At 54.0% G+C, this 19,430-nt stretch overlaps 1 protein-coding gene across 4 annotated transcripts; it reads left to right on the plus strand.

Annotated features, from left to right (window-relative positions):
* Nucleotides 1-651: 651 nt before the first annotated feature.
* On the plus strand, nucleotides 652-17,310 carry cyc (basic helix-loop-helix ARNT-like protein cyc). Of its 4 annotated transcripts, none has more exons than XM_037214026.1 (15): nucleotides 652-695; nucleotides 2,625-2,706; nucleotides 3,059-3,148; nucleotides 8,051-8,282; nucleotides 8,799-8,891; nucleotides 9,373-9,490; nucleotides 9,857-10,021; nucleotides 10,595-10,704; nucleotides 11,379-11,500; nucleotides 12,006-12,141; nucleotides 13,459-13,583; nucleotides 14,318-14,421; nucleotides 14,967-15,046; nucleotides 15,676-15,798; nucleotides 16,146-17,310. In XM_037214026.1, exons 2-15 carry the CDS (start codon nucleotides 2,630-2,632, stop codon nucleotides 16,509-16,511), a joined length of 1,941 nt encoding a protein of 646 aa, XP_037069921.1. In that variant the 5' UTR covers nucleotides 652-695; nucleotides 2,625-2,629; the 3' UTR covers nucleotides 16,512-17,310. The 4 variants fall into 4 exon arrangements, with proteins under 4 accessions (XP_037069921.1, XP_037069919.1, XP_037069918.1 ...); XM_037214024.1 differs by having other exon boundaries at nucleotides 658-866; XM_037214023.1 differs by having other exon boundaries at nucleotides 658-856.
* Nucleotides 17,311-19,430: the final 2,120 nt, after the last annotated feature.

The raw sequence follows: 19,430 nt of genomic DNA on the forward strand, positions 1-19,430 counted from the left end.
AGGCAGGCAGGCAGGCAGGCAGGCAGGCAGGCAGGCAGCAGCAGGCAGGCAGGCAGGCAGGCAGGCAGGCAGGCAGGCAGGCAGGCAGCAGGCAGCAGCAGGCAGGCAGGCAGGCAGGCAGGCAGGCAGGCAGGCAGCAGGCAGGCAGGCAGGCAGGCAGGCAGGCAGGCAGCAGGCAGGCAGGCAGGCAGGCAGGCAGGCAGGCAGGCAGGCAGGCAGGCAGGCAGGCAGGCAGGAGCAGGCAGGCAGGCAAGGCAGGCAGGCAGGCAGGCAGGCAGGCAGGCAGGCAGGCAGGCAGGCAGCAGGCAGGCAGGCAGGCAGGCGCAGGCAGGCAGGCAGGCAGGCAGGCAGGCAGGCAGGCAGGCAGGCAGGCGCAGGCAGGCGCAGGCAGGCAGGCAGGCAGGCAGGCAGGGCAGGCAGGCAATCTTCACGAGGTCCCCCTTTTTAAATGTAGCCAATAAAAACAGTATATTTACTTTAAACTGTTTATTCCAATCCTTTTAAATGATGTCCCAAGCGACGAATTTGCTTCGGTGCGGCGCTTATTTCGTGCAAAGGATATCTATGACGCAATATCGTCATACTGAGCCAGCTGAGCCAACCTTGAGAGTACCTTCCATACTGGTACCCTTGATCGGTATCGACCCCGATCCCGCTTCGACTTGGGCGGCGTGTTTGCATAGCTTTACAATTAGGTGAAATCGCAGAATCTTAATTCGTTATCGGGCCAACGGAGCAGTGAAACTTGACTTAATTGTTTGACTGCGTGCATTCAAGTGATTAGGTAGTCTCTCACCTATTTACATGCGTAGCTAGAAGGGCACATGAAGTTGAAGTTGGTTCGTGTTGACGGCAGGTGACCAGAGGTTTCTTGATTCGATCTCACCTTTTGACAATTTTCCTTGATTGCTGTTAACATCTGTGGCGACCTAAAAAAGGAATCCTGGCCTACTATCTGGCATAGAGTGTGGCCTACTGACAAAGGTTCCTGTTCATTTGTTTGAGATAGCAAAGAGGTGTTTTTAGGATGTCCCTGCCCAGCATAGGGGAACTGATGAGCAGATAACTGCAGCAATAATTTTGAGAAAGGTATCAATTCATGGCACAAAGGGAGACAATTTTGAATCAGAATATGCTGAGTTTTTAGATTTTTCTCTCAAAGCTATTGCCTGGGGGATCAGATCTGTATAGGTATTGCTCTTCCCAGCAATTATTTTTGTGACAGCTGCTCCCTGCCCTAATCCAACCTCCATGATAAGTGTCTGCCCAGACTGCAAAAAGTTAGGTTACACATGATCTCAGCAACAGCTTGAGCACATGCATCTTAAATTTGATCAACAAGTTTGGTACTTGGTCAGCACCAATTCTTGAGCATGAAGTCAAAGGTTCCAAGGAATTGTGATGTAAAGTTTATGTCATACAAAAATACTTTGAAAACATTTTTCATGAAAAATGGTATAAAATTGACCTGAAATTAGCCTGGCCTGGGTAGTTTGGCATGTACAAGCTTGAGGTTCAGGCCATTGATCTTGTGTAGGCACCCTGTTTTTGGTATATAGAGTTACTGTCAGCCCTGCCAGTTCCCTGTTGGATCTGTGTGAACTTTGACATGCATGCTTCCTGCTCAGGCATGGGGGTTGAGCTGCTCTGATTGGTACTAGGGTTAGTTAGAAAGGCTTGTATTGTTATACCATTTGATATCAGTAAGGAAGAATAAGGTGCCAGGATTTTAATAAAATAATCAGTGGTGTCATGATGACAGAGTGCCTACTAGCATCTTAGTTCTGACATAATCATATCTGGTAGTATAACCAAGCATTTACTTCTGTAGCCATGTAGTTCAGATAGGACTGCATGAAATTGAATGTAAGGGGGCTTATTAATTTGTTCAACCATCTAGAAAACTGTCATCAGTGATACCAAAATACCCATGACCTGGCACCCAGGGTATCAGCTTCTTGAATTCTGCACTGGCAATGCATGGTGAAGGCTGTCAGGCTGCCATGCCTTGCACACATTTGGTAAAATCATCCATGATAAGGAACATGGGCTGCTAGCTAAAACTTACATGCTGCTCAACTTGCTGTTATAGGGAGGGGGGGGGGGGGGGATGCATGGTTTGTTGGAGGGTAGGAAAGATGGTGAGTGGTGGAGGATAAAACATAAGCTCTTGAACTGAATGCTAAGTTATGAGAGATAAATTACATTATCTTGATTGATCCCTGCTTTAGAATGTAAGCACACTTGCTTGGATAGAGTTTTGAACCTATGCACAAAAGCTCTGGTGGGATATTGCTCTCAGTTGTGTTTTTGGTTGTCTTGATGGCATGGGACACCTTAAGCAGGCCAGTTGTGGCAGGTGTCAGGTTTCACAGGTGTCTTGGCTGGCCATGGTTGCCCCTTTTGCTTTGACATGGTCAATGGCTGTTGAGGTATTGTGTTGGATTGGTTTTGAGGCTGTAACCAGTGAGTGATAACAGTTAAGCTGCTGTTCATGGCATCTTTGAGGAACATTTCAGCTCAAATTTGTTTTTTGGCCATTCCATCCAAATTAAGTAATTCTGTTTGAAGCGTGACATGTAGACAACTAATATACAATGTGTGAATTAACATTTGTTTTCCAGTGGCAATGAGCGAACATGGGTCAGCTGCCTCAGACAGATCAGGCCAGAAACGCAAATTTGAAGTGGAACATCTTTGTAACAGGTGAAAATATGTGGCCAGTGCTTGGTTAAATAGAAAACATTGCTTTCAACATCACATTCAACAACCATGTGTGAACTTTGATTATTCTCTTTTTCTGGTCTGTGGAGGCAAAACAGGATGGAGCCTGAGTAAGTCCAGGGCTTGCAGACCTGTGAGACACTGCACACAGACCAAGCAGATACATTTTTGGAGCAAGTAATCTACCCTTCCAATGGGTGTGAAACCACATTTATGAACATGATTGCACAACTGGTCTGCATTTACTCAGTTGCATTTTGTCTTGATGGCTAAGGCATCTGCTCACAGTATTTCCTGATATTTGATGTCTTGTAAGCCTATACATTGTTTTTAGGGAGAGCGAAGATGATGATGACACCATCTCCATCGGAAGTGGCAAATATTCCAAGTTTTCGTCGGACTCCGGCGGCAGTAGCACTAAAAAGTGGGTATCTGTTGTGATTTTGTATACGTATTTCCATATTCACCTGTGCATACAGTCCTGTATACACTGATGACCACCATCTTGCTTTTTCTCACTGAATTTTAGTTCACGAAGTGGCTAGTGTGTTCATTGTGCTTATTTCTCACTTGCTTGATGTTCCTGTTTGATTATTCTGCTTCCAACAGACTCAATGAAACACGAGCTCATCACATCCCTCTTGGAAGCCTCCATCAGACCGACACTAGTGGACATTGGCACATAACTTGTGGTGTCATGTCAGGTGAAACAATATTAACAATTCTTACATTGGCCCATCACACTATATCAAGACCCAAATGAGCCATTGCCAGGACAGAATCACTAAGGCCACAACAACTTTCCTTTTACCATGTTAAGATGCATTCACAGTTAGATTTTATTGCCACAGGTTGGGGATTTCAACCGTATTTTTGTCGTGGGTTTTTATAGCACGGCCCAGAGGTAGAGCGATACTGTTAAGCTGGCAAGCGAACGTTTCGTGAAGAACTTTGATTAGTTGGCCATTTCTCAATCAGAGGCACCATTGTTGGGGCCTGTGGTTGGATATGTAGTGATGATTTGGTGATGTTGAAGTCAAACCGTCAGACATGCTCGTTATACTCAGTCGCATGCTGTGTCTTTTGGGGTGGTCCTCAAAATACAACTTTTTAAAATGTTCGGGGCACCCCACCAATCGATCCCGCGTGATACAAACATGATTGTGTGGAACTCTGGGCGAGCGATGAATTTTTAGAGTCGTCACACCTAAATTTATCCGCGTAGGTGCGAGGCACCGACTACTGAAAGCGCTGTGCAAGGCGCTGCCCGATCCTGGCTCTAAACCATCAGACTAGTTCAAGAGCATTTGACGATTTCTTTATCTCATAATCTAACGTTTGCAGCGTCCAAACCGCATGGTAACACCAGGACGATGCCGGTACGCGCAAGGCGATCTGTCGAGTGGCTAGAGTCCCGTTTATTGTTTTTGTTTTTTTCAGCCGGGGGAGGGGGGGGGGGGACGGCCACACCAGAGGATCACGGTCCGGGCACGATCGCGTGACTGGCTCAGGCGCGAGGTCGGGTTCCGGCGGGCGTCAGTCTGCCCGACGCCCTCAGGCCCGATGCATAACGGGCGAGGGGAGAGGGGCGAATGGATCGTTTTCCGCGACCACATGGCCGGTTTAAATCCGTAGAGTCAACTTCGAGTGCGTCTCTTGCGTGGTATGTTGGACTGCACCGCCCCTCACAGTGGAAGCCAGCTTCCCAGTCAAAGAGCGGTCTTTTGTGTCACCATCAATCGGAGAGGCTCGCAGATACAGTTCTGCGATCCTGTATGGGGAAATATTTTGGAGGTAGATCCTAGATCGGGAAATAGCCCGCATCGCGATGCGAATAAAGCGGCACGTGTCAACCATTCTGAAATTCCCTGACTAGTGCTCAGTGCGGAAAAAGGGCAAGACCCGTATCCGCCAGCTTCTCTGATGCATGGCCAAAAATGACAAGAGCAGCCCACAAAACCATTCGAATTTCAAGAAATAGGAAAGCCGTGACAAGAATAGTGGGCATAACCGTTTGAAGGTCGTGCTGAATTGGGAGGCTGCTGTTGCAGTGTGGGATGGCCGTTTCCATACACTACACAAACGGTGGCTCTAAGAGCGAGGCGGACCGGCTCGTCGACGAGAGAGTGAACCGACAGTGGCCGGCAATGGCACACTGCGACATGTCGCAGCAACAGGACACGGCAATACTTGCAATAATGGATTGGCTGGGGGAATGTTGATGATATATCCCACAACGACGCCTGAGACGCTTATACAGGTTGAGGGGAATTTATTTGTTCTCCTGGCGAGAGTGAATACTGTTGCTGGGTCGCTGTGGGGTCTGTCGTTAATACGCCATATGCGGGGAAGAAAGCGTAATGGTGACCACCACTGAAGCGAGCGTTTGTCTTTGGGGCGCATAAAAATTGGCTGCAGGAGATGGCATAGTTGCGTGCAACAAGCAGGGCTAGAGATGAGAACGAGAACTCAAGCGTAGAGGACAGTGACGAAGCATTGGGAGAACCTGGTCCTTGGAAGCCAACCTTATTACTGCGTTGGATTAGATCAAAGGGAACAATTGTTATACCGTTTGCGTGATTGCATTCGCATCGCAAAACCTGGGCTGTATCTCCCATCCGGCGACGAATCGTTCTTCAATTCGCTGTCAAGGCGGGAAGGATCCCTCAGTCAAGTTGTATGCCTTGAGCAATCTTAAATATGCTGAGACATAACACCCTCTACTTGAATACACACCGGGTCGGCCCTATCAGTGATTCGAGTGTTCTTCGGTGGTTGTTAAGTTCGCCGATAAAGTAACTTAAACTATGGTCAATTAAAAGTGCACCAACCACATGGCATAATGCCAGAGGAGTGATCAGTTTAGGATGAAGTAACTGTTCCCACTACCGCCATCGTCTGTTGTTTTGGTACGCACGAAATGTCTTGGTCTCTTAACACGAGCCCGGGTGGCCGGCTGGATACCCTTCGCTCGGGTGGGGGGTCAAGTTGCCCCCCCCCCTGAGATCTCGGAAACTAAGAGAGCTAGAAGCTCCAAATTCACGGGGTGTGTTGACCTGTATGTAAAATCACCTAAGTCAAAGTTTAAGGTTCCTAGATCATGACCTTCGGGTCAAATAAGGTCAAACGAGGCAAAATACCAGGTTGGTCCCTAAAACGCCCGTTAAGCCTAGGTAACTGTTCTAAACAAAAGGTATGCTCATTTAAGGTCTGACCTTGCTTGACCTTTTGAAGGCCATGGTGACCAAAATTATGCAAGATTGCTCAGAGTTTTGCATTTTAACAAGCAACAAAGATTACGCTAGGCAACATGTTCCTAAAAACACAATGTTGACTTGGGTCATTCTAGGTCAAGAACCTATTCTGACCTTTGAGAAGTCCATGGAAGGTATATAATGCGGTTTCTGTTATCAATAAATTCGAAATGAGCACCAAAAACTACCCCACACAGCAAGCCCAAGAGAAACAAAACAGGTCGGTTTTGACCTAGGTCTGATCTTCATACCTTACCCTAGGCCAATGTAATTTGTTCATTTAATTGTTGTGACCTAAGAAAGTATCTCAGAGATGTATAGCCTTGCCTAGCACTCCATTGTTGGATCAGACTGAACGATTCCCTAGAAGTTGCCTTCGCTGAAACCATGGCCTGACGTTGACCTGTCATGTGTCAGCGACCTTACAAGGTGCATCTTAATTTTCGATGCCAGACGATTCATTTTCAATTGTCTACGGCTGTATGAAATTGAGCGTCGCTACGCCGCGCCGTTCGCAAACCATTCTGGAAAAACCTCCGGGCGGTCAATTTGACCCCCCCCCCCGCGCGTGTTAAAGAGAAAATTCCACATTTGAAGATACTGAAGCAAGCATCAGATATGATGAAAGGTATGGAGAAGAATATGGCTTTGAACTGCATCGAGTGACATTCAAGATGACTATTTCAGCTCAAAACGACATACAAATGTGAAACACTTCAATCTGCGGCTGTCATTAGGTGTTATGGGATTCCCGAAAAGGACTGGATGATGTTCAATTTCAGTCATGTACGCGTCAACCAGAATGTTTTTTTCTGGATTCGTGGCGATTCGAACTGAGACTTCAGCATGAGAGTCCGACGCTCTACTGTTGAGCTGAGCATTGTCGGCCAAAGTCTGAAAGAAGATCTCGGCATTCTCCGTCAGCCGCATGGGCGAGATCGCGTGTTGGCACGTTAAAGAGAATGTTCTACATTTGAAGGCGTTGTAACAAGCATCAGATTTGGTGAACCAAGCTCACTCATAACTATTGGTATACGTTTAAGTAGAAAGGGCTGCTCTTGATAGCACAGCTTCTCTGGTTAGTAAATATGCTCCACACTGTGTCATTGTTTTGATTGCGTCGTCGTACCTCGCACTGCATTGATTGAAAGCAATTGAGGGCTTTTAAATCTGAAAATCGTGCTCACGAACGCCACATATAAATGAGTGGACAATTACATTTTTCGTGGCCTTGATCGTCGCATGGAAACTGGAACGACAGAATTTGAATGACATTAGTGTAGCGTCAGGGATGATGACATTAAAATAGTCTTCACATCTTCGCGGGCGTGTAGCTTAGAAACTAGAGGAGTTTAGGTCTGAAGAAGGGCAGAGCTTTTAACTGCACTGAATAATCTTCAAGATGACGATTTCTTTCGAAAACTCCATACAAATGTGGGACACAAAGGGAAACACCATAATGACTGGTGTTAAATGGGACAACATTTAGTGGGATAACATAAACAGTGTTGGAATTTTCTACTGTAGGACGCTCCATTTAGAGGGCTTTGCACATTACAACTTTTCTAAGCAGTCTCGCATGACCTTCTTTTTCAGACCTATTTGTACTAAGGGCTTCAGTGTCACCCGAAGAGAGATAGAGAGGGTGGGGAGGGGGCGGCAAGACAACAGTTTTATTTTTTTGCTGCGTAATTTTTGTGTTACAGTGGCATAGCGTTGATGCTGCATTTTGAAAGGATGAAGTGACTGCTCCCTCTCCTTCGTTTGCCCACTCCTCCCTCCCCAGTCCCGCATCCGCTGACCCAGCTTGAAGGTAAACGTGCCTTCCGAGCTGTTTTTTAAAGCCAGAGATATGAGGACATTTTCTCGCCACGCTCCCATCGTCTCAAAATGCAGGTTCCCTTTCGAATTGCTCGTATAATTATAAGGTAGCCTGTGTATTTGATCCGCACGTGGCTGTAGCACACGACGTCATAACCATTTCCCCACGCCGGGGGTGGAGTCAGCGGCCCCGTGCAGCGGCGCCGGCCCGTCTCGAACCCGCCTCCGACAGCATCTCCACCGGCCCGCAGGCAAAACCACAGCGAGATTGAGAAGCGGCGGCGCGACAAGATGAACTGCTACATCTCTGAGCTGTCGCAGCTCATCCCCATGTGCCAGTCGCGCAAGCTGGACAAGCTGACGGTGCTGCGCATGACGGTGCAGCACATGAAGATGCTGCGCAGCTCCACGCCATCGGCCATCGAGGGCAAGTTCAAGCCGGCCTTCGTCACCGACCAGGACATGAAGAGGCTCATCCTGCAGGTGACATCCGTGGGGGGCGGCCATCGAGGCGGCGACAGGCCGCGCGGCCGTGCCGCTCCTGCTGGAGGGGGGAAGGGGGTCAGCGTGCAGCATTGAACGGCATAACATGGCAGCACCTCTGGGACGGTGGTTTCGAGACACCTGCGCACCTAGCGGCTCTTGTTGGGAGTCGCGAGCACCGCTCAGGAGCTCCAGAGTCGCAATGTTCAGTTTGTGGGTTATTAAAATTTTCGAACTTTTTGGAGTGGTTTTGCTATGAAAGCTTAATTTTGTGTGTATGTTGCGCCGCGCAGTGAGCCAATACTGACATCTTCACCTGTGATGGCTCATGTGCTGTGCCGTTATAAGTGACGTCCTCCCCATCTGCGCGTATGAATGTTCCTTGGCCGTAGCTCTCAGCCTGTGGGGACATCATCACCAGTGTGCCTCGCTGGGATTGCATCCTGCTGTCTGGAGGTCGTCGCCCGTATCGGTCGTGCTTCGAGAGCTGTGCAGACATCGCTCACTCTGTTCCAGGCCGCCGACGGCTTTGTCTTTGTCATAGGCTGTGACCGAGGCCGCGTTCTCTATGTGTCCAAGTCGGTGGAGAATGTGCTTGACTTCTCCCAGGTGAGGCCACTGGTCGGGCAAGCCGTTCTTGCGGTCGGTTCATACCGGGCTCTCCTATTGATAGTACGCTGTGGTGGACTCGGATCACGTTTGCTCGCGACGGTTCCCCCCCCCCCCCGCATTATGTGCACGGCTGTAGACAGATATTTACTGGAAGCCGCGTTCCTTTAATTGTGTGCTGGTTAGTGCGGGCGACTTTATTGATTTATAGGTGGCAGGTAAATTAATTCCTTGATGTCTGGGCCTAGCATTGTTCGTTGTCAGCATCGGAAGATGCAACACAATTTTGCGCTCACGATGAAATCCATGCGCTCATGGCGAGCATCTTCAGGATCAGCATCATCATTACCGTCATCACCCCCATGGTCTTCCTCAGCCTGATCGTGATGGTGTGTCGGCGGCGATGTTCGCGCGTGTTGCTTGGCGACGCTCCGCCAAGCCAGGCCGGTGTAGCCACCTCAGCTTCTGTGTTCCGCCCCAGGACGACCTCATTGGTCAGAGCCTGTTCGACATTCTGCATCCTCGCGACATCTCCAAGGTGAAGGAGCAGCTAGCCACCTCCAACCTCGCGGCACGCAGCCAGATCATCGACTCGAAAAGTCAGTACTGAGGAGCCGCCCCGTGGCGATCACGGCGGGGCTGGCTGGGCGTGGTCGACATCAGAAGCTCATTATCAGATTGTTAATGGCAACTTGGTCCTAAATATTCCTCTCATTCTAAAATTATTTGGGTGTCTTTGGGTTCAAGTCTTCTTCCATACCCCATTTACCAGTTCAAGTGATACCGAGGCTCAGCTGGGAATGCTGGCGATGTGTCTTACATGCTCCACTTGTGTAGACTGCCGACTTGATGCCGCACCTGCCGTCGCGCACGTCGCTCCGCCCTGCCCGCCGAGCTGCCGCTGGCGGCGCGGCACCCCGCCCGCCCCTGGAGGCGCTGACGAGGGCCACTGTGGGCGCCGACAGCCATGCTGCCAATCCCGACGAGCCTGCCGAGCGACGCCAACAGCCTGTGTCCGGGCTCGATGCGCTCCTTCTTCTGTCGCATGAAGTGCGGCGGCGGGGGCGGCGCCGAGGACGGTGACGCGCCGCCCGGCCAGCGTCGCCGGCGGCGTTTCTCCGCCGCCGGAGGTGGGTCCCCCGCGCCGCGTCGTGCCGCGCCGCGCCTCGCCGCGGCGGCTGACGTTGCGCGGAGGTCCGCGCTGACACCGTGCTGTAGAAGCGCATGACACCGCGTGAGGTTAAGGTGTTCGGATGGATTTTCAGTGCGACAAAAGGAGCTTATGTGCACATTCAGCACGTCTTGTTTATCACCTTGCGCCTGCCCTGTCGGGATTGACAACATTTTTTTCGACAACCAGGCTTGCGATTGGTATAGCAAAAGTGGAGTCTCTGCAGCAATTTTTTTAAGCAGTGCGAGAGCCAGTAGCGAGACGGCACCATGCGGAATCCTGTCATGTTTGGTTTTTGTACCATGCACTTTCTGTGTAGTGATCTAGCCGATCCTTGGCCCACCCGCCCAATATCACCGCTGAAAATGAAGCGGAGACACTGCCTCGCTTCGCATCGCAGTGTCGATCCGAGGAGCGCTTCGTGGTGTGCTGGCCGTCAGCCTGTGTTGCCAGCCCCTCACTCGGCTGGCGTCCGGCTCGTGACGCGACCTGCCACGGCACATATGTCACCGCTGCTGACCCTTGCCGGCAGACAAGCGGTTCAAGATTGTCCACTGCGTCGGCTACCTGAAGGCCTGGGTGCCATCCTCCGGCGACGTGGGCAAGGAGCCCGACGAGGACGGCTGCAATCTCTCCTGTCTGGTGTGTGGGCCGTTTGGTTAACGCCCCGTCTGCAATTTTTAAGTTAGGGCTAGACTTTGGCCTTCAGTCATTTCGCAAATGCTTCGAGGCGAGGCTTTTTTGACAGTGGCATGCCATCAAATTATAAAGTAGAAATGTTGCACTAGGCGCAGCCATGACGGCCGTGTGTTGCCCGCTCTCTAAATGTCACTGCGAGTGACTGGTTCAGCAGCATCAGATGAAGGGCGTCGGCCGGGTGGTCACATGCTGTCGCCGCCGTGCCGACCGGGTGGTCACGTGCTGACACGGCTGTGTCGGCCGGGTGGTCACGTGCTGTCGCCGCCGTGCCGACCGGGTGGTCGCGTGCTGACACGGCTGCGTCGGCCGGGTGGTCACGTGCTGACGCCGCCGTGCTGATTGGGTGGTCACGTGCTGACACGGCTGCGTCGGCCGGGTGGTCACGTGCTGACGCCGCCGTGCTGACCGGGTGGTCACGTGCTGACACGGCTGCGTCGGCCGGGTGGTCACGTGCTGACACCGCCGTGCTGACTGGGTGGTCACGTGCTGACACGGCTGCGTCGGCCGGGTGGTCACGTGCTGACGCCGCCGTGCTGTTCGGGTGGTCACGTGCTGACACGGCTGTGTCGGCCGGGTGGTCACGTGCTGACGCCGCTGCGTTGGCCCGGTCGCCTCAGGTGGCCATTGGCCGACTCTACTCCAACATGGTGGCCGGCCCGCTCGATGCCGGCAGCTCGCGGCCACTCGAGTTCTTCTCGCGCCACGCCAACGACGGCAAGTTCCTCTACGCTGACCAGAGGTGAGCACGCCGCCACCGAGAATGTCGGGCGGTCGGCGAACCGGAGCGAGGTCATTGGCCGGCCATGGCACCCCTGACTGCGAGTGCCGTACAGTGTGTCATGTTTCACTGCTCCTTCGACGCTGACCGCTGTCGGAGACGGAGACGTCACTGGTCCTAACAGCTGCTGCTGGCTTCGGGAAATCATTAAGCGGCGGTGTGGTTGGCACGGCTGGTGTCGTTGAGACCTGTGGTGGTGGTTGAAACGGATGCGCATGTGTATCTGGTAGATGGCTGAGAAAGGTCTGTGACCTTTTGCAGTCATGCCGCTTAGCTCTCTTCCCGCCGATGCAGTCGGGTTTGTGATCACATGAACTATCCGGGTTAGCCCAGCTGTTAACTGGTTGTAGTTCAGGGGTCGTCATCATGGTGTAAAGCGTCGTGCTATTTCACATATTCGGCCTGGTATTTGTCCGTTACACGGTCGACCGCTAGGAGCAGTAGCATACTGTGACCCCCTCCACAGGGTGACGCTGGCCCTGGGCTACCTGCCGCACGAGCTGATCGGCACCAGTATCTACGAGCTGTGTCACCCGGACGACATCGCGGGCATCGCCGACACCCACCGCCACTGCCTGCGCTCGTCTGCCGGCGAGACCCAGGTGGGATAACGGCCACCTGCGGCGCGAGCGCGGCCGCCGCGCGTCGCCAGCATACCGGCCAATTAGAGGTGCGCCGGCGCGGGGCCTTATTGCGGCCGTCGTCAGGGCGGGTTAGAACGGCGAGCGGCGAGGCTCGTTCGCCGTCGGTGGCGAGCGAGCACTAGCGTTGTCTGACGTGGTTGCTTGTGTTGCGCTGACGGGAGTCTTGTTTCTCCTGAAGACATGCGCGTGGGCTGTGGGCTGGTATATTTCCATCTGTGTGGCCGGGTCGTAGGCCGGTGGCGGGCTGGGGAGTTTCCATCTGTGTGGCCTCCGTCTGTGTGACCGGGCCGTGGGCCGGCAGCGGGCTGACAGGAACAATGTTGACTTCTTCAACCTGAACGACCTGTCCCGTCCAAGCGGTCGTGCTTTCGAGCGGAACACGGATTGCCGCTTATTTTCAAATGGGTCCCAAATGCCATCGGTTCTGGCGCACGCCGAGAGGCCATGGTGCTACAGATGCGTGCTGACTGGTTCGCTCTTTAAAAGCCTTCCGAAATACGTTTTTCTGAGTGTTTTGGTTACAGTCAACAAAAACGTAAATTGGTACAATTGCCAAATGTTCCGCTTGGATTCTGCATCTCTTCGTCCCTTGCCGGCGTCCCGTTCATGAAAGATAACATTCCAGCGGATTGGTCAGACCCAATTGTACGGGTCTCAAGGAACTGTCACCCCAGTTGTGTAGGCTTTGTTGTCTTCACGTCTTTTCAAACTCGTATTTGTCACCATGTTGCTGATTACACGCCAGGACAAGGCGTCTTACTGCGTATAATGGTCCTGAATCACCGCTGCGCTAAATCATGGGAGTGAGAATAATCATATTGTGCAATCGCACGTTTACGGCAGTGACTCTGGCTCTCCTAGATCACGGCAGATAACAATTGATGTTTCCGTTCCGCCTGGTAATGGTATCGCAGTCGTGTAGCTTTTGAAACATTTTGACAGAAGGCCGGCTAACATAGCGTACTGTAAACTAGAAGACAACAAATAAGAAACGACATTTTGATATCAAATTATGCCAGCTGACAAATGACATTTGACAAGGGCTTGCCACATCGAATTTATGTGTGCGCTGCCTTCCTGGTCAAATCATAGCGCGTCACATGATACCGGGATCTTACGGATGAAAATGAACACTGACATCCTCCTGTCTCTGGAGAGGGTCGGTAGCCTTGCAGGATCACATTTCGCAAGGTTTGAAGCGTCGTGGCAACCCCGTTTTGTTGTACGTGGCAAGAATCGCCACGGACTCCTGTCATGTTGTTTCATTGGTTGCAGGTGTACAAATTTCGTGTCAAGAATAACTCTTTCGTCACGGTGCGGACCAAATGGAAAGCGTTCAAAAATCCTTGGACGAAGGAACTCGAATACATATCAGCATCCAACCAAATCATAAACTCCAGGTGAGTGAAATGTTGAATGAAAAATGAAAACCAAAGTGAACGAAATGTGAAAAACTGGAATGTCTGCTTGAACCAGAGGCCACCATTTGGCTTTCACCTGTGGCCGTGCTGTTCCGTACATTTTTAGTTTCCGCGATTTGTCTCGTGTCGTACTTTTGGAATCTGGCGACTCGGCACCTGAGATGCATCAGTGACAACAAGTTGAGTACGGACACAGAGCGTCAGCTGTTTCCGTCCCGGCCACGAATTTGAGCGCAGCAACCATCGACGGCATGTAGGCGGTCTCAGAGATGGGTACAACGTTCGGGGAACATGTAGCAGAGCGGCCCGTGCCTGTTGACCACACAACACCAGGGACCGCCCTGCGCAGTGGTCGCCAGCAGTTGGGACGGCAGCGCGCACTGAAGCTGACCCACTGAATTGACCCACTGAAGCTGCGTGTCCCTCCACCAGCCGGGCCGAACGGTCTCACGAGTGCCGACGTCTCTTGTGTCTGCACCGCCCGCCACCCATGGCTGTACGTTCCGGTCCACACAGCCCACACAACCTGGTGCTCTGCGCCCGCTCCCTGACGCTTCGTTTGCGTCTTCCTGTTCTGATCCGCCGCCATTTCCCCCGAGTGGAGGCGGAAAGGCGCCTCACACTGCTTCGGCCAAGTCCGCACCTGTGTGTAGACCCCCCCCCCCCCCCCCGTGGCCGCCGCGCGGAGCTGTCACCGGGCCGTGCTCCCCCAGCCCTCTGCGCTTCTCGGGGTTATACTGCCTGCCCGACGCCGGCCCCAACGACGCCCTGTCGGCCTTCTCTCCTCTGCGTCCGGACGACCGCTGCTCCGATCCAGGTGCGGACGGCGGATGCGCCCCACCCCCGACGGACGGCACCAGGTGGCCGTGGGCGGCTCTGCAGGGCACGGGGCGAGCTCGATCTGAGACGGTCTCGGGGTGCCGTCACATGCGCAGCATCCGAGACGCCGTCTGGACCGAGGCATGATCCGTTGAGCCTGGGCTTAGGGGATGCCATTGGCTGGGGAAATGTGAGAGCACACGATCTATGTAGGGGATGGTAGTTTGGTTCTTGTGTAGATGCGAATGTTTGAAGTTTTTTCGAAACGTGAACGGCTTATTATGTGATTCATCGCGGCAGTTCATAATAGCTGTTCATTGATTGAAGATCTGCCGATTTCGAACCGTGCGTCGTTCAACTGTCGCCTAGTCACTTGCTTGCCACACAGCTTCCAAAATATGTGCCTCCTGCACATGTTACATTTCGAGGCAGTCTGCTTCCGCCCTTTTGCAATAATGACTGGCATTAAGGCCAAGGATGACCCGAGCTGGTCCGCCTATGTTTGATGTGTGTTTCTCGCTGGACTCGCGTAACGTGCCGTAGGTGGCCCTGGATCGGTGGAACCTGCCGGTAAATTCGACAGCATCAGTGCCAGCAAGATCGGCCGCCGCATAGCAGATGAGGTGGGCTGTGATGATTCGACCTCTGCTACACTGTTCCCCCTCCCCCCTCCCCCCCCCCCATCAGGCGGGCTATATGTTTTAGCTGGATGCCGGATTCTAGTTCGTTCCTTCTCGTGCAGTCCGGTATGCTTCGCGTTTGGTCCTTATTTGCTGTATTGTGCATTTCCATTTTCAAGTATTCACAGCTTTCATCTCCAAGCATTTCTCAATATTTTTTTTGGTTTTAATCAGCCTTGGTTGTCTGTAACTCTGGAGTAGAGTGATTTTGGCTAAAGGCTTTCTAGCATTGTGTAATACTCGTGCTTTGGACGAAACGGCGATATACATTTCCGTTTCACGGCGTGAATGAGAGTGGAAAGCCCGGTATGACTTTCCACACGCTGACCATGCATGCCAACTTCCGTTGCGCCATAACGGTTCAGCCACAATGTCGTGGAGGTCTGACCGAGTGGAAGCATCGGCTGGTGTCACCTGTTCTGTCATCCTGTCAAGTGGGACTTGCTGTAGTCGGACCGGCTGGGCGGGTGGGCCGTCCGATCCGGCCCATGTGTGGCCGTCCGTTGCGCTGGGCTCTAGGGCCGCGCGCCGTCGGCCTGCCCGCTGACCGACGACGACTGGCCGTCTGCCAGATGCTGGACTGCAGTCGGCGTCCGTTGCCGTTGCTAGCCTCCGCCAGCCCGGCCTCCAACGTCGAGGCCCTGTTTGACACCATTCGGGAGAACTCCAACTCCGGCTCGGCTCTGTCCGATAACGTGAGCTGGCACGGCGCGAGGCGTCGACGGGCCGCCACCTGATGGCGCCGCCGCCTGTTGGGCTGTGAAGGCATGGCGCTTACTGGGACTACTCCCGGCCATGTCTCGGAAACACAGGCTGTCCAATGTTCGACACGTCCTGTCCTGTGCCAACCGAGTGCGTGCATTGATTGAGAAATGCTCAGCGACATTCGTCCATCTGTTTCTCCACATGCATTTTTAACGGCGTATTTTACGTTCGCCCGCCCGTCACTTTCGCGTTTTATTGTCCCTCTGTTGTTGCAACCGGGACCTCAATTTGTTCTTTGCCCAGCGCCTGGGTCCGCTGAGCTTCGGTGCGTCCACAGGAGGACGTGCTGCTCGATAGTCATCAGCTGCTGACGCAAGTGATGCAGGACTCAACGGTCGAGGCGCCGCCAGCCGGCCAACCGCCCTGCTATGGCCGCGACGCGCCACCCCCGCCGCCACCGCCGCCGCTCCCGCCGCCACCACCACCGCCGCCGCCTCCCCCGCTTCCGCCGCCGCCTCCTCCACCCGCCCGCAAGGGGCTGGCGTCTTCACCGGCGCCGACGGCAGCGGCGGCGCGCAGCCCGGCTGGCGCAGACTCGCAGGAGGACGAGGCGGCGATGGCCGTCATCATGTCGCTGCTGGAGGCGGACGCCGGCCTGGGTGGCCCGGTTGACTTCACCGGGCTGCCCTGGCCGTTGCCGTAGCTCTCGAGGCGGCCGCTCAGGCTGGGACCCACCTCTGTGGAGAGCCAAGCTAGCCCGCCGCTGGCGTCTGCAGCGGGCCATGCTTGCGTTATTTTCGGTGTACGCTAGAGGCGCACGAGACGGACATGTTCAGGGAGATTGGGCGGATTATCAGGCGTTGTCGCGACGGTGCGAGGAAGAACCCCTCGCCCCCCGGCAGCGTCCTAGGCCCGAGAGGCAGCCGCTCAGTCACTGCGGTCGTCTCCTCCATTGGGGTGGGGGTGGCATAGCAGCCCGCGGCCGATGAGCCCAAACACTGCTTGGATGGAGACGGCTACCTCACTGCGGACGGCCAGCGGTGATCCGACCAACGTCCGGACGACCCGCCGTCGTTGGCGCGTGATACTTGCCAAGGGAGACGGAATACCGAGCTGAGGTTGGCTCGTTTTGTGCCGGCTCCGTCAGCTCGCGGGCCCGTCCGTCCGTTGTATGAGGGAGTGATCGCTCTTCTGACCGCCCTTTCACTGGACTGGGGCTCAGTATTCAGACTAGGATTTCTGACACTCAGAACGCAAATCTACTCCAATGTATTTGCGTACTCATTGCCCACACATTTCCGAAAACAACTAGTATCGGTGAGCGGGAGGTATTTGTCATTGGACTGCGATCGCTAGCTGCCAGCTGGCGCACAGGACCGGGGTAACGATGATTCTGGATGCGTTTTGACGATCCGAGCAGGCCGTTTGGAGGACATGTTTTGTGCTGTGTTCCGGGCCATGAGTCAACATATCATGCAAGGATTGCAGCTGGACAACTACCCCATTGAAATTCCTATGTGCTCTTTCGTGGTTGCTCTGGATGTCGATAGTAAATGCAAGACTATTTCGAGGGGAAGAGAGCTGATGATATTATTGTCCTCGTTCGCAGGGCGTGTGCAGCTCGCGTGCGTGGTCTGTCGTTGTCGGCTGTTATCGTCAGGATTGCGGAGGCTACCTGGGGCTGTCCGGCCCGCCCGTTCTCGTTCGCACGGGAACCTGTGATCGTAGGGGTAAGACGTGGAGATACTTGCTCACTTGGACATTCTGCAGTTCAAATGCCTGGCCGCCCTAACGCGCTTTCGTGGCGCATGACGGTGGGAGCGGCCGTGTTTTCGCCTCTCAGGGAGTGGGGTGGCTTCGCCAGGCCGCCTGGTTGAGACCAATTACGAACGCTGCTGTGCCGAGCGGACGCCTCTTCTCCTCGGTCGGCGAGACCCGCCGGCAGTGCTCACTGGACTGGGGTGTGGCCAGGTCACGCTCCGCGCTACGCTCCTCACCCGTTGCGAACATGTTTTGCGAATAGCTAGCAAAATGCAAAGGGCGGCGCATTGCTGATGCGCAAAATTATATTCCTGCCACTCCCTCCAAGTTGTAACACTGGGTTTAGCCGTTGGTAGTGAACACGGTGTAGGTGCGGTCGTGCTGCGGCGGATTTCGGCTTCTTTGCCGACGTAATTGAGGGCGTACATTCCTAGTTTATTGCCGTGCCTAAGTTAGAACGGCGAGATGTCTAGCATCGTTCCATAAAGATAAGCTATATCCCTTGAATTGTCTAGTCGGCGGGGCTGGTGTCAGCACGCTGTTGGAACGGTGGCCTCCGCGGGTGGCGCTCTTTCACTGGCGGGTCGCCTCGGGGCAGCAGGCGTCTGTTCCGGGGGTCGGTTGTGAACCAGTGCCAGCGTGCGTATCGTAACGACCGGCTGAGCTCGGGCCGGTCAGGCCGTGCCGGTCGGCGGCTCGTGGTGGCGGCCAGGCGCGGCCGAGGGTCAGGGCCGCGGACGGGAACAGCTGTCAGCTGCGCCCCGGCAGCGGCGCGGCTGACAGCGACGCCCGGTTGTCGGCTCCTATTTGCTGACGGTTGGCGGCTACTGTTCAATGACGGCTGTCGGCTTCTGTTTGCTGGCGGCTGTCAATTATCGTGTATGGCGACGATCGACTGCTGTTCACTGACGGCTGTCGGCCACTGTCCATTGACGGCTATCGGCTACTGTTCACTGACGGCAGTTGACGGCTGTCGGCTACTGTTCACTAACAGCTGGCGGCTACTGTTCACTGACGGCGATCGACTGCTGCTCACTGACTACTGTTGGCTGCTGTTCACTGGTGGCGCTAGGCGGATCAGACAAGGCTATCGCCGGGCCGTCCGCTAACGACGCTGGGCGCCCGAGGGTTATCAGGCACACGTCTGTCACCGCTGAAGAATTGGAACTTACACTGCTGACGATGCTAATGACGGATGATGCCGTACTGCCGCTGACTGTTGGCGACAACGTATACTTGACGGGAACCGCTGGGAGTGAACCGGCCGTCTTCAATGGCAAACGTCGGAGCGGCTGGCGATAATGAACGCTGGACGTTTTTTCGAAACGTCAGAACATCTTTGATTGGTTGGTTTTGGGACCAGAGCCCGAGCCAAACAAGGCTTACGTTTGCTCTGACCTCACCAATCTGATCATGAAATTCCGGTTTGATGGCAGAAGTTTGGGGCGAAAGTTGAACGTCCCGGGGTGCTGGGCGCCGTCCGCCGCGCCCTCTGACCCGCTCAGACTTTGAGCAGGCGCCTTGCGGCTGACAGTGTCCAACTCCCAGTGACAACGTTGACACCAGCGCGGTCCCTTTCGCCGCGCTATGACCCGCTGCCGACTGTTGGGCGTTTCTCCTTACCCGCGGATAGCCGCCAGGAGCTCAGCAATTCCGCCGCCTGCACGGCCGCTGCGGCTGCTGGGCCACACCAGTTATCACAGGAAGTTGCCTCGGGGAGCATTTAGCCCAACTCGCCGCAGTGTGGCCGGACAGATGTAGCGTCGCGCGGAGCTATGGGTGCGTACATTCGGGCCTCGTGCTCCAAAGTTTTGGGGCTAGAATCTTGGCTCGTGCGTCATATACTTGTATCTGGACTTAA

This window comes from Pollicipes pollicipes, unplaced genomic scaffold (genome assembly GCF_011947565.3).
Source record: "Pollicipes pollicipes isolate AB1234 unplaced genomic scaffold, Ppol_2.1 Scaffold_3447;HRSCAF=4054_pilon_pilon_pilon, whole genome shotgun sequence".
NCBI lineage: Eukaryota > Metazoa > Arthropoda > Thecostraca > Pollicipedomorpha > Pollicipedidae > Pollicipes > Pollicipes pollicipes.